We start from the raw sequence: 16,510 nt of genomic DNA on the forward strand, positions 1-16,510 counted from the left end.
ACATTCGAAAACAGTCAACCGATGTTTTCCGATGTTTTTACATTTTGACTTGATAAGTCGGATAGTGGAAAAAGACGGCATCACGTGAATCTATTGACTGATTAGTTATGTACAAAAAAATATTATTTTATGACCGTCAGGGTCATAGTCACAGAATATATTAAACAATATATTATAGACACTATTTCATAAAAAATATCTTTAAAAATAACAACATAAACGACAATAATGAACCAAAATAGTCTTAAAAATACGTTATGGGAATGGTAATTTGTTATCAGCGTTTTTTAACAAATAGTTTGTTTTGATGACTCTGAAAAACACTTATAATGTATTTCTATTACGTCTTATAACGTGATACTAAGATATATGAACAAAATATTTAAATAAGATATTTCAATGTAAAAATTATTCTTGACTATCTATTTGTTAAAAATAGATTAGAATTATATTGCACAATATATTATTTTTAAATAATATGTTGCTATTTTCAGCATGGATATTGAAATATCAAGAATATTTCTTCAAGAATATACTAGTTTATAGTTAATAACCGAACAGCATAAACGAGTAATAAAACAATAGGTGAGATAAAACCAGTTAAAATTTCAAATATTTCTCAAAATTGGCATTTATTTATTTAACCAGTTCTTCATTTAAGACATATTCCTTTTGAGGTGTATACATACATAATTATTCACTTTGTACAAGCTTTAGTTGTAAAACAGAAATTGAGAATGAATTAAAAAAGACATATTTTTATAATAAGTAAATCGAGTATTAAGGGTGGAGTAAAAATTTAGAGTAGTAATTGTGAAAAATAAGCTGAAAAAATTAAGAGACAAAATTAATTTGTGATTCGTTTTTACTGCGAATATGCGAGGATTACTATATATACGATATATTTTGAGCCTTTGCAATAAGTCTTGTTAGGCTCCATCTCACATTTCCATTTCGATATTTGTTCTTTATAATTATACCCTACTTTAGCAGATTTTACGACTTTCATATGACAATCGTGCAATTCAGCCAACGCATAATGGTACATAGCCATTTATTTACCAGCAGTCCTTCTGATATCCAAAAATAGAACAGGTAATGAAGGATCATTCTTCATAATGACGATGCAAGCTTTCACACATCGACTGAAACAACTATCTATTTGACTGACCACAAGGTTGACCCTTTCAGTCAAAAACAATCCTTCTACCCCTGTCTCCATGACTCCAAGCTATTTCAGATCTGTGATGTAAACCTTTTAAAAGACAACTAGATTAGCTACCCTATGAACAGTACTAACTAAAATTAACTATACAATGAACAGCATTGAACAATGGTTGTTGAAAATATGTCTTCATATTTTCGGATCGATCGACCCAAAATCTAGTTCTATCATCAGTAACAGATCAAAAGACTTAAATAACAAAGTAGGAGTCAAATACAATAATTCTTTGTAAATGTATTTTTGTATTTTGTAATTTGTAATAACAATTTGTATAATTATGAATAAGTTAAATATTCTAAAAATATTATGATATTATATGATGTTAAGGATGTCGGGATATGTATATATATATATATATATATATATATATATATATATATATATATATATATATATATATATATATATATATATATATATATATATATATATATATATTTATATATTTATATTTATTTCTATATAATATATATTTCTAAAAATATGTATACTACCATAGTTTTCCAGAAAGTATACGTGACAAGTGAATATCTTAAATTACCATTAACAATTGTTCAATAAACCGCAAATATTTTCACTTTACCCATATATCTAACGTATTATTGATTATATTGTTTTAAAAGCTACTTCATGGGTAAGTAGTTATTATTGCATCCACTGTGCTGTGAAATTCTTGAAATTAACCAGGTGGTTGCACGCGATGGCACTGCATGGCACTTACACAAGTACCTAAATTATCATTTCAAATATAGGAGTAACTAACTAGTATATGAATAGTTGAAATAAAATGTGAATGTTATAGATATAACAACTATACTTAAGTTATCGTATTCGTATTTGTATAAAATTAAAAGATAGTAGATAGCATTGGCCATAAAGGAACGATGGACAACAGAAACATTACAACAATAATTACTAGATGTCGATTGTAAGCACTTAGTTCATCTCAGAGATAACACTAAGTCGGAGATGAAGTGAAGCGCCTCTCCAACAGGTCACGATTCATATGTCGGAATAAGTAGCGTAGGAATGTTCGTCGGGTCGGTCGGTCGGAATGTGTGGCTGTCGATGCGATTGTTTGTCTTTTTTTTGGAAGCAATATGCACAAGAAATAAAAACACTGATTGAAGAAATACTTGTTTATTTCGATTTAAAACTGATATATGTGGTCGATGGGAGAATGGACAGAATATTAGGTTAGGTGAAGGAAGTACAGTAGCGCTGTGGAAGTGGTACTGTTACAAGGGGGTAGAGAAAAGAAAAGAAAGCGAGACATCGTCGTGGTGGTCTTTTATAGCCGGGAACCCCATGGTACCAATCCACCGGCGTTGCTAACCTTTGAACTTGGTGTAGGTGAATGCATGGTGGCCTAAAGGGTCGTAGAGGTCGCTACAGTAGTAATCAGAAAAAATAAGTTCTGGAGAATGTGGTGTAGTACTTCTTATTTCAGTATTTTCAAACATGTTTTCACCTGTTTTGCAACATGTGATCGAGCGTTTTCATGCTGAATAATAACATTGTTATGTCTTTGACAGCATTCTGGCAGTTTTTCGTGCAGTGCTTAGTTCAAACGCATCCATTGTAGTCGATAACAATACCCATTCATCCAGTTTTCCTTACCAGTATCATTAATATGCAAAAAACCTACCCGATTATGCCGTTCAGGCAGCATTTCACATATGACCAAACGCTTTTCAATACCTTTCGGCTTCGATTCATGCGGTCAACCGGGCAGTTCACCTCAAGTAATGCGTTAAAACTTATTTGGAAGGACTAAATGGGGAGTAAAGATTTTGAATAAAAAATTTATTAAAGTTTGCCGCACTAGTTCCGGAAGTTTGGATGTTCCGAAAGGATCTCAAAGAATAATCTTTGGGATAAAGCTTAGTATGTCGATTTTTAATTTTGGAAAAGGTCAAGCAATAGTAGGAGCGACAGAAATCCACTCGCCCTCGACAAATAAATTAATTTTGAGCCACACAACTTACACCTAAAGTATGAAAAGTCTGGATTATAATGAGATGAAGTAAGGAGAGTTCTCTATGTTTGTAGCATAGTAATCATAAATCTGCAATTATATTTCAACAGTGGAATATTAGCATTTGGAATAATCACACATTAAATGGATCTAATAGTAACGTTCAATGGGAGTAGGCTGAGAACAGAGCCAGAGATTTGGTTGTGTGAATATAGTCTAAGTCAATACCCAAAAAGATCGCTCTTTTTGTAGATCACAGGAAGTTCTTGATGAAGTGTTTGATACCGCTAACATTCAATGAGCTGAGTTGGAAATGAACAAAGTGTCTTCACGTAATATCGAAATCCTAGAGAAACAGCTACTGTGTGCAGTTTTCTTAAATAATTTTTTGCTACAAAGGTATAATATGGGTAACGACCGAGTGATCTCAGATAGATCCTCGTTGATGTGGTTAAAAGAGGGAAGATTCTTTGAAAGGTGATTGTTTAAAAACATTAGATCCCAGTGCATCCAGATATTATTATAGATTTTTAGTATATAGTCTGAACTTTTATATAAACGTGCAATTTTAATGAAAAGAAAAGTCCCAGATTAGGCAGACCTGCGTAGCGACCTTGAAGCAGGTCGAATTTTACATCGTGGAATAACGGTCTACAAAATACCCAGAAATATAATCCCAGATGTTGAGCACGGGCGGGGTGCGAGCAGCGCCAACTAGAACCCGATAACGAATAGCTGGCGGCAACCCCGAGACGTTTATCTGGGATGTTATTGAAGGGTATTTCGATTCATTCAGTGCTCGACCATCGTTTGGTTTAGACGTCGTAGACCATCGACTGCCCAAGCCTCGTCTCCAGGTAACACCGCTGCCATCCGTTTTATCTAATTGTATTTTTCACATTTTTTATATAATAAATAAATAACGGTCACATAATGTAAACACCACTGTTTCATTTCGTTTTACTTCCATTCACCGGGCCACATCATTTACCCTAAACCTGCTTAGAGGTTTTATGAAGGATAAATGGGGTGTTTAGATTTTGGTTGCAAGATTCGCTGGTAAATAGAAATTAAAATTACCGATAATTTCCCTTGGATCCATATTCTGTGGAAGTCAGAGCCATAAGCTCATGGACTGGAATACGTTATTGTTCTATAATATATGTTCTAATATATAAAGGAAGTTCTATAGAAATCCAAAGCTACATGCTTGAGGATATGTAAAGAGGTGGATGCGGGAGAAGCCTGGATGAGGTTGGCGAAATGATTACTGCCATATAGTGTAGACTGATGCAGCATTGACAATGAGGAAGAAGAGCAAAGTGACAAATCGATAGTGGAGATTCGTGAAGATAGATATGTGTTGGAAAACAGTATTAAGAAATAAAATATCTAAATAAGGCAAGAAATTATCGAGTATCGTTTGGTTATCGACAACATGTGGTTCCAGAAAGGTGAAATTCGAGTATGACCCACATACAACTTATTTCATTTCATTTGAACGTCCAATCGATCGTATATAACTGTAGCTCTTATATATAGAAAGCTAAATAGAATTTAAACAAACAGAAAAATACAAATTTTCCTCAAGCGACACCCAAACAAATTTTCAAAAATTACAAGATCGTAACTATTCAATTAACGGTGCAAATAGACATCATTAACGTCTTACCTTGTCATACTAAATGGTAGCAAAACAATCAGGTAAAGCATTGTTAACAACAATAACGATATGTTGTTAATTATATGTGTATACAAAAATAAATAACAAAATTATGTTTACTAATTAAATAGACGCAAGTTAAGAACTTAAAGGTTATATTTAGTTAAAGTATATTTATATTCAGATATTTTAAAGGCAATACATAATTGGAAAACAGGCTTAATAAACAACAAAAAATTTAAATGGTAGTTAAATTAAATGGTAAATAAAATAAATTTCAGACATAAGTATACATTTTATTTTAATGGATGAATTTTTTTATAACTATAATGGTTTTTAATATACATCTAACAAGTACTTAATATACAACTGAAAGTCAAACGGATCTGAATATAATAAATTTTTCAATAAATGTTGTCGTTCAGTAAGAAGATGATGATATTAAGTTCATCGTTTTTGTCTCCTATAAATGATACTAAACATTTATGAACGCACATGATTACAGTTATTCAAAATTAACGTTTCATAGAAATTTATGAAATGCTAGGATATGTGGGAATATCGTGAAATAATAAAATTATTGAAATATACATCGGTAAAAAGGACGATTCTTCTTTATGGTTGTAAGATAGGACAATCAGTGCATAACTGAAGCATAACTTCATAGGCGCAGATTATAATGGTAGAGAGATAAATTTATTCCTCACAAACTTCTGTAACTTCTAGATTTTAGTCCACTGTAGAAATAGATCAATTCGGAGAAAGAAGCATCGAAGATCTCCGAAAAAGCTTCAAGAAAATAATCAAGCTTATAGAAAACGATCTGAAAAATCGGAGACTAATATTGTCCAAGGCTAGAAGAATAGTCGGTAAATCCTGCGGTGCCAACAGCAGCGTATTAGTTGAGAGGTAGACAATATCTACGAGCGCCTACAATGAACTTATGATGATGATGATAGACAATTAATGTCTAATGTTTGATCGCCCAACCTGGACATGTTGTAGATAATGATTATAATGATTATTATGATTAATTGGACTTATTAATGGTTTCTTTCGGTTTCAGAAGCTCGTAATATGACAATCCTCAGAACCTATCAGATGCAGAACATTACTTTGGCATGGATCGTTGTAATATATCCACTACATTGCATCAAAATGGCATTTTTAGCACTCAAACAGCAATTCGTAAAAACAAAATCGACTTTGAACGTTTCTCAGATGTAATTCAAGTAGCACCCACTTTTTTTTCTTTTGAGTAATTCTAATTGGGTTCAAATGCTTATAAATTGTCAATTGATATATATTTATTAAGTAATTTTTAGATGGAGCATGATTCTTATAAACTTCCACAAGAAAAATGACTTTCTACATCAGCATTTTTCATAATATAACAAATTTAAAAAATCCCGGGAGATATACTTTTCGAAAAGAAAATATGATATACAATAAATAACTAATATATATTTTTCGGCTTCGTTGACACAATGGTCAAAGAGACAGGATGCTTCTTCTACTCTTATGATAACACCGGGTTCGAATCCATCTAGGGTATGGTTGTACATTTATGTCTGTGATTGTTTATAGTTATGATTGTCCTTAGACAAGAGTGCAAAATCCAACAAGGAAAATAATGGGTGAGACCGGATATCATCTGGAATTTTCTCTAAATCGTTCTCTCGGCAGTAAGTAGGCTTAATGCCTAGGGCCGTATGTCGAAGCTAACATTAAGCAGTAGGTTAATTCCAGATAAATCCTAATATATATAAAGAAGACATTTAAATGTTTTTAAAAATATGTAATTTAATAAACGAAAAACGTATTTAACTATAAATTATAGTATGTATGACGTATCCGTGAGTAATTAAATAATTTGTTATGAATGATTGTTGATTTGTTAATATTAACGAAAAATACGTTACAGTACAAGTTTAAGTGTGTCCTAGCACTACTTTAGGTATAGAAAACACTGTTAACGTAAAATTAAATATTACTGTTCGCTAGTTAATTCATAATATAGATCTAGCAATAAATATTACAGAAATGTTACGGACAAATTTAAAATAAAATTTATACGGCATGTATATATTAAAAGTATGTCGTCAAACGAAGACTAATACCGGTCAAATAAAACTAATTAAAAAAAATACGAAAACATTTTCACAATAATCCACAAATAACACATAGATAATGTAATTTTAATTGCAATAGGCGCACGATCAGCATGATGAGCGATACATTTGCCGGAACTTGTTCCACCCTATAAATTGTTTTCATGCCCACTTGGTGGCATTTATTTTGCGGTTGTAATAGTAACGAAGAGCCCACGGTACCACGTGACCAAGTGTTTGACGTCAATGGTGACCTCCGGATAACTCTTAGCAAATTAAACGGAAGGGCGATAGTATCGATAAAAATTGTCCGTCGATAGAAGCTTCGATTTGTCACTAAATGTTCATATACGTATCAAATTTAGCCGGGCCCTTAACACTTTTCATTGGATTACAAAATCCCCACCATTTATTTTGAAAAAAATGTTAATGAGGTACCTGCTAAGCAAACAACAATAATTATCGAATCCATTTATGTCGATACTATAACCCATACCGAATCATTTTTAAAGCTGTAACTGTCTGAATATTGAGAAATCCAAACAATTCAAAGCGCTATTAAAAGATTTGATTACGTTTATACTTTAAATGTTATTTTAAATTGATAGGTAATTATAATGTTATTTCACTGTTCGAGCGATATAGAAAAAAGCTACGAAGCATTCGATTCTGAGTTTTGGACGAAAAAACAGCCCAAAAAATTTGTATTCCTACAAAACGAAATAATATAATTCAATATACTCAGTCGGGTAATATTTGTTAGTTCGATTGTTTTTATATAATTATTACGTGATTTATTACCTATTTAACTATTACGTCATAGGACCACAAATATCACCAGCCTGATTACTTCAGCCAAATCGCTTTCTCCTAAACTGCTAACGAAGATGAACATATAGGTACACAATATAACAAAACCAGTTAAATAATAATTATATTATTGTATATATTTGTTAAATAATAACAGTTAATAAATAATTATTGTTCAGAAGACAACTGACTGTAGCATAGACGATATTTTTAATTTCTATTTAACAATTAAAAACCACAAAATAGAGAAAAAATAAAGACATTATTTTCGAAAATAAAATAAGTTTTCCTGGATCCCTCAACCATTAAAATATCTTTGATTACATAGAAGATATCATAGGAGAGTATTGATTTTTATATTATTTTTATCGACTTTTCTCCATGACTTAAAAAACAAAGTAATAAGAAACAAAATAACTAAACATTAATAAATTAAGTACAAGGTAGATAATATAGATAAAATTATTATATATGAAAATTTTATAACAAATTAATAGTCCCTATATAATGCATACAATTAGAAGTAGAAGAAATAAATGAATAAAACAAAATCGGATAAATACACAAAGACAAAAATCTGATAGATAATAGGTTCAATTAGAATCTAATATCACCTAAACTTCAGTATTGTCAAAAATATGTAATACTTAAATCAGGAGGAATGATTCAGACAACCGCATTTTTTATGATAACCAAATATCCTAAAAATAACAATCAAAATATATTAAACACAATAACGACGCCTATAATATTATTACATGTAGTGTTTCGAAGTCTTATGGCGATGACATTAAAATAACTTGCAACAAACCAAAGACATAGGCGATTTAACATTACTTATAATAAATTAAATTTACATTCGATCGCCATCTAGTATCCACACCAATAAATACACGTAGCCATCTGTATTATATGGCGAAGGTATAATCAAAATAATTTAGTTATTAATAAATACCATCTAATATATACTACTACTATTAATATCGTAGTAAATTAATGATTTTTTTACCTTCTGATTTTCAGGGGATTCCTTGAATTTTGATCGATTTCTATGCCGCTCTCTGAATAAAATCTGTAAAAAAAAATAATGTTCTTAATTTTATCATAAAATATACGGAAATAATGATTTTTATGATATAATAAAAATAGATATATTTCCTTTGTTATATGGTTTCTTGCTAACCACAATTTTGTAAGTGTTAATTAATATTCCAATTATTCCTCTTAGCACCTAAACCGTTTACCACCATTTGCTTTTAAAAAACTTTTCGCGGGATATATTCGTAAAGTGTCCGGATAAATTCTATTAGAATATTATCTCAGTATTGTACGAAAACTTCAGTATTGTCATATCAGAGTTGAGGTTATCCATACATAAACCCAGTCATTGGTAAGAAACAATGTAAACGATTATTTATTGGACTCACATTATTCCAATACTCAAGTGTCCAAGTTTTATAATCGTGGCACCACTTCTTTCGCAGCTTAGTGCTAGCTTTTGCTATAAAGGATTTTTTCAATCGCAGCCGCTCCATGAGTGTTAGCTATGTGGAACTCTCAATATCCTGTTCGCAACAAAATTATCCAAGAGTGTTTAGTTTCCTAATGTTTAGAGTGTTATTATCCTAATATTAATATCACCTAAACTTCAGTATTGTTAAATTCTAATAATACCCGGCTAGGAATGCTTTAAATAATTTTAAACAAAATTTTGAAAAATATTAATAATCAGTTTTAAAGGTTTTCATAGATTGTCATGTTGTCAATATCACATACAATTCAGATCTTACATTGAACTTAATGGAAATTATACTTTATAATACTTCAATATTAACGCAAAAATATGTTGACGTCATTATATTATTTTACAGTTTTACAACTTCAACAACAAATTTTAGGAACCAACAACTTCATAGACTAACAGTTCATGGTTTATTCCAGATTAAAAAAAATATTTTGACTGGAATTCTGTTTTTCAAACGAGATACACGTAGCATTGAAAGAAAAATACATTCGAAACCCATTTTAAAACTGATTAAAAGGATTTTGTGTTCACCCTGAAGATCTTACAAAGACCTTGTGTTAACTAGGCACTTTGATTCTATAAAAAGTTAAGGGAAATCACCCAAAGATTGATATTAATTTTTTCAATGGAGTTTTGGATCTCCAAACTGGTATGCGATTAAGATATTATCGCACTTATTAGGTCCACCTAAACACACTCTGATATTCATATTTAATATTAATTCAAATTCAATTAGATTTATATTAAATATTTAGTATTACAGCTAAGAACTATATTCTTAAGTTTTTAAGCCATATTTCCAATGTTTTCGGGAAATTAAAATGTTAAAGAAATTTTGAAAATTTGATATTATTTTTGTATTATTATTATTCGTATATATCACAGTTACTTATGCTCTTAAAACTTCTTATTATATCGTAAATATTCTAATATTTGTAATTTATTTTATGATTGTGCTTCTTGTATATAACAATGTCGAATATTCAATAAGTTTCCTGATTTTATTCAATAATTTTTTATTAGTAATATGTAGCCTCATACTCCAATCTACCTAAAGCTCATTTAATTTAATGTGTAATAATAAATGGACATTTTATATAAAAAGCTATAATACATTAAATTTGTCAAACAATCTTTTTATTATATTAATTTGGAAAACATTTATTAAAATTATTTGTAATAGTGCTGTAATAATATTACAGTGCGTCTGAAAGGTAATGCCTATAGTACACTATAGGTGTAAGGATACCGCCATTCCGTTATTGTTATAGTTAAAAGTTGTTGCGCTTTGAAAATGAGGTTTCCAGAAATTTTCGTTTCCACAGCATATTTTTAATTTATACTTACATCAATAATTGAATTGTAATTGTAATGTAATTAACATGATCGTGAATTAGAGTATCGAATTCCAGAGGGCAGTACGAGCTACAGTATTTGAATATTCACTAGCGATCAAATATGTAAATCTACCACTGTGCTTATGTGAGCTCTAGCGTCAGACGTTTTTGTCTATATATATATATATATATATATATATATATATATATATATATATATATATATAGAAAAACTACATGAAATATTAAGATGGAGCGACATGTCTTATCAAGTAAACGTTATCTAAATAACATTTAATATTTAATTTGAAGTCCGAGTCAAATGTACAAAAAGATTAACAGTGATGTTAAGACCAAACTAGTAAAATAATAAAATTAGAGTATTACTATAACTTTCTAAAGTAGTTAAAACCGAAATTTAGGAGAAAAAATACATTTCATCAGGACAAGCCACCTTATCACACAGTTAAAAAACGATTGCTAACTAGTAAACTAAAAGACGAATTATTGCAACATCGACCATTTTGGATAAAACAATTTAATTCAAATTCGGAATATATTGAATATGAAAGTTTTTTAAACAATATAATTGCAATCTCACCCAACAACAAAACTTATTGAAAAACCTAACAAAAATAGAAATATTTGGTATATATGTGCACTAATACTTTTAAGGGTCATAGACCAATGTAATAAACTATTATGCTATTATAAACAAACACAAAGCAGATGTACAAAAAATGCTAATGTTTAAATGATCTAAATATTTGTTCAGAACTTCGCTTATTATTGAGTTACGATGTGAATTTACGATAAAGAAATTTAGTTTCATTCAATATTAGACATACGTAAATTTGTAGAATATAAAACAAGTTAAAATCAATATGTTGTAATAGAAATATAAATTCAATCATTCCACATTTATAATCAATAAATGATTTTTAGGACAAACAAAACAAAAAAAAAATAAATAAAAAGCCAATTACTTTGATTTTAATAATAGTTTAAGCTATTAGGTTTGGTTAATATTGTTATATTTATTATTATTAGAAGATATATTAACAAATCACTAAATTAACTCAATCAAATCATAGCACATGCTATCACAATTTGTAATATTGTATGTTTAATAAACGTATTACTTGCATTAATACACAAGCAAAGCGTCTACGGGTTTAATACATGACTATATATTTCCTAAATTAAAATAAAACTAACCTACTTAAGCTAAAGTTAAAAATATTTCAAACAAGTTCATGTGGTTTGATTCACTTCAATCTTCTGATTTCTTGCGTGTTTTCGAGCAACTGTATTGTTTCCACGCTGCTGTGATTTAGCAACCTTATTTCACGTTTTAAGACAACAGCTTGGATCACTTCGTGCATCCATTTGATTTTGAGGTCATCGCGCAGATCCTTATTAGTTACATAGCGATAAGCATTGGTAATTAATCGTAGAAATTTCTTTTAGGTGCGTTGGATTACTAGTTGGTTTGATGTCTTAGTCCAACACCATTGATTGACTGATAAACTAATCTCTTTGATTCTAGGTCAAGTTGAGAATAACCTAACAGTACAGTTACTTGATTTCGATTTTAATTTGCTCTGCTTTTTGTCTATCATGATGTTTCCAGTTTAGCCTACCGTCGAAATATATTCCGAGGTATTTGGCTGACTCTGCTTGAGGAATCGCGCACCCGTCAAGTGATATAATTAGGTTTTTGTCGTTTGGCCCCAACGCAAAATTATCATGGATTTGTAGCTATTAAGCTGTATTTTCCAGTCTCTAAGCCATTTGTAGATATCGTTGACCGTTACTTGTACTTTTTTTACAGCCTTAGACAGATATATCTTTTGCCATGATAACTGTGTCGCTGGCAAATGTTCTAAGTACTGTTTCGTTTATTGTCGGGATATCAGCAGTACAGAGCAGATATAGGAGTGATCCCAAGACACAACCCCGTGGAACACCGAACTAGGTGTTTAAGTGTTGAGAATTCCCCCTCATGCGAAACTCTAATTTTTTTTTCGAAAATATATGATTCCAGCATTAGATAGTAATTCCGCGATAGCGATTTGCTTATTTTGTATATTAATCCCAAATACCATACTCGGTCAAAATCTTGTAAGAAGTCCAAGAATATTGCAGGGCAGCATTTCTTTTCTTCGAATGCCCTTTCAACAATCGAGGTTCCTCTGTGCACTTGGTCGATTATCCATTGGTGATTTCGCTTTTTTAGCTCTTTAGCTCTTTTAATAACAGGGGTGAAATATTATCAATTCCAGGAGCCTTTTTGAGAAATCAGATTGTAGATTCTATATCATTCGGTTGAAATGCGTTAGCTAAATGTTCTGCGAATAATTCAGCTTTTTCGTAGTTGCGTCGAACCCATTCATTTTGATTATTTTTAATAGGCGGTAGCTTAATAATTGGTCTTTTATATTTTCGAGTTGCTTTCCATAGCGACTAATCTTTGTCTGCTTCCGGGTTTAATTCACTTACATATTTCTCGAAGCAACTCTGTTTATATTCTTTAATGTTTTGATATGTCTGATAACTAATTCTATTGAATATTATTTTGTCTACAGCATTTCTTGTTATGTGCCATACTCTTTTAGCTTTACGTCTTTCTTTGACCAATTCACTAATTTCAAGGGGGTAATTTACCTTATATTCTGATTTCTCTCTTGATGTTGGGGTAGCTTCTTTTGTAGCAGACCGAATTTGTTCAATAATGTTTCTGGTTTGCAGCTCAAGATCGTCTATAGTTTTGAGCCTTACGTGTACACTGATTTGTTCCTACATTATAAATTTAAACGTGTCCCAGTTAGTAAATTTGTAAGTAAGATTAGGTTTCTTTGGTTCTTTTTTCCAGAATTGTCATGCCTAGTGTTAACAATATTGGAGTGTGATCAGATGATAATTAGCACAAGCTCTCGATTTGTATTTGATTTGATGAGATGCCCTTCGAAATGTAAAAAACCAGTAAAAAACCACTTTACTACTATCGGTAGGTCAGTAAGTGGTTTAACGCCCTGACAGATAATTACAATTAGTAATATTTATTGCTGCGAGTAATTTATTTCCTTTTCTAGGTGTTATTAATTGTGAACCCCAGGCTGTATATTTAACATTAGAGTCTTCTCCAATTTCACAGGACTAATGACTTATTCAGAGTATACGTCCTCTATCTTCTTCCTACTCAGTATACCATCAAGAATGAAATCCCTCCCCGTTCATATGCATCTTCCAAAATTATACCTAATAAATCGTGTTTAATACCATTTCAACTGAGTTTCATTAACTGAGTTGTGATATACATATGTTCCCTTTTTCATAAGAGTTTGAATTCGAGTAAAATTTGGAATTGGAGTAAAAAATTATAGACCAATTGAAAGATTCGTCCATAGAGATGCATTGAAGGAGCGTATTCTAAAATTTACAATATTGTATAGAGTATTACTGGTGTTATACATTTTCAAAAGTTGTAAATGTTCATTTACATTTCAAAGCTAACCCTACCTTTAGGGTCTTCTAACAAATCTTCTGTCATTTATTACGAATACAAATTAAAAACCGCCATTATTTTTCTAATGTCAAAGTTTTGTTGTATAAATGTTATAATTTGCACAAATTAGCAATATCTGAAGAATATTTTAGTTAATATGGCAGCCAATGTCCTTATTATTGATTCATTATCAAGGCTTTAATGGATTGGAAATGACTCGTCAAATAACCTCTAATAAATGAGCAAGTTCTTGCTGAGTTTGGTTTGGTTTGGTTTCTTCTTGGTTCGAGACTTTAGTCCAGAAGCTTCTCCAATTCTGTGTCTTCCAACTTCCTTAGTAATCTAAGAAGACAGACAATAGCAACATTTCCGGCAAATCACGCTTGCTGGGATAAAAGCTAGCCATGTTAGTTACTTATCTTATAGCATGCTGTATCTAATTGAGGATCTGTGAATAAATGTTTTGCCTTTTTGGTCATTTTGGGTGTCCGGATTACCAATTTGTTGCGTCTTTATATGTAAAGACACTTTTATTATTTATGAGTTATACGTCAACTGGCAATATTTCTATGTTCGATGGTTCAAAGTAGTTCGAATGCACTTGACTTAATTAGATGTAATGGTTGACATATAACAGGTCAATTGAAAAGTCCTCGGCCTACCATACTAAAACATATTTTTTTTGGAAAAATTATTTTTTTTTATTGAACATAATTTCTTTCAATGGTGATACACTGATTACAGCGACACTTCAACATTTTGATACCATTTTTGTAGTACAATTTGTCCTTTGTTTCAAAAAAGGCCTCAGTTTCGGCGATCATCTCTTTATTCGACGAAAATTTCTTCCCAGCGAGCATTACTTTCAGATCTGAGAACAGAACATAGTCGCTGGGGGCGAGACCTGGACAATACGGTGCATGAGAAAGCAATTCGAAGCCCAATTCATGGATTTTTGCCATCGTTTTCACTGATTCGTGACACGTTGCATTGTCTTGGTGAAGCAGCACTTTCTCGTTCTTCAAATGCGGCCGTTTTTCGGCGATCTCGTTCTTCAAACGGTCCACTAACGCTATGTTTTATATGTGTGCTATGTCGCTGTTGATGGTCCTTCCTTTTTCTCAAGGTAGTTAATGAAAATTATTCCATGCGCATCCCAAAATACAGACGCCATAACCTTGCCAGCCGACTGTTGCGTTTTCCCACGCTTTAGAGTGGTTTCATTGTGTGCAGTCGACTTGAATGACTATCGATTCGACTTCGGAGTGAAATTATGGAGCCATGTTTCATCCATTGTCACATATCGACGGAAAAACTCAGGTTTATTACAATTGGTCATCTTCAAACACTGCTCCTGCGTTGTTTTTGGTCGAAAGTGACCTCGCGCGGCACACACTTTGCAGAGAGCTTTCTCATACCCAAATATTCGTGAATGATATTATTTACACGTTCAGTTAGTATCTTCTGCTATTTCATTCAATTCAATTTTTTTCATTTAAAATCATTTCGTGAATTTTTTAAATGTTTTCGTCGGTAATAAGGGCTAATAAGCTTTTGGGCGTCCACTGCGTTCTCTGTCTTCGGTGTTCATTTCACCACGTCTAAACTTAGCATACCAATCCTTGATGGTTGATTTTCCTGGGGCAGTGTCCGGAAACTCCACAATGACCTGCAGGATTTACCAGCAGGCTGAGGGGACTAGAGTCTAGGGCGGTGATTTTAGAAGGTGGCAAATTTTGCAATTTTTTTGTCTAGCAGAAATTAAACAAAATTATTATATACCTGAAGAAAGCGATGAAACTCATGTAATGACGATGGTAAAGCACATAAATTTGCAATTCCATTGACAAGAAAATTTAATTAACACGATTGTGAATTAGAGTATCGAATTGCAGAGGGCAATAAAAGCTACAATATTTGAATTGAATTTGAGTGAATTCTAGCGTCAGACGTTTTTGGAAGGTTGATGTTATTCTAGATATTCTATATTAGAATAGACCTCACTCTTACCAGCCCAACTACTATATATATATATATATATATATATATATATATATATATATATATATATATAGTTGAGATAGCAAATTAAAAAATGTGGGAAAGCAACAAGTAGTGTGTGAACATAATAGAATATATATAGTCATTTAACATAATATGTAATTAAAATAAGTGAATAAAGTCCATAAACTATTGAGAAAATAGTTTATTATTTGCTAAGCATATTAAAAGTAAATTGGTACTTCCAGTTGATGCACGTGTTTAATCCTATGAAACCAAAATATTTGGTGAACTAAAATCTCGGGTTAAAAGCCCCAACACTATTAAATTATTCATTTTGCAAAAACATTTC

The 16,510-nt window shown here is 31.3% G+C and overlaps 1 protein-coding gene across 2 annotated transcripts in view; it reads right to left on the reverse strand.

Annotated features, from left to right (window-relative positions):
• Window positions 1–16,510, reverse strand: part of IP3K1 (inositol-trisphosphate 3-kinase-like protein) — a 375,891-nt gene that overhangs the window by 290,524 nt on the left and 68,857 nt on the right. For both annotated transcript variants that reach the window (XM_076395752.1, XM_076395746.1), the window contains exon 3: window positions 8,797–8,859. In XM_076395752.1, the coding sequence (XP_076251867.1) occupies window positions 8,797–8,859 (63 nt within the window). The remainder of the gene's footprint in view (window positions 1–8,796; window positions 8,860–16,510) is intronic.

This window comes from Rhynchophorus ferrugineus, unplaced genomic scaffold (assembly GCF_030347505.1).
Source record: "Rhynchophorus ferrugineus isolate W39M unplaced genomic scaffold, kcgeb_rfMv2 rfM2, whole genome shotgun sequence".
NCBI lineage: Eukaryota > Metazoa > Arthropoda > Insecta > Coleoptera > Curculionidae > Rhynchophorus > Rhynchophorus ferrugineus.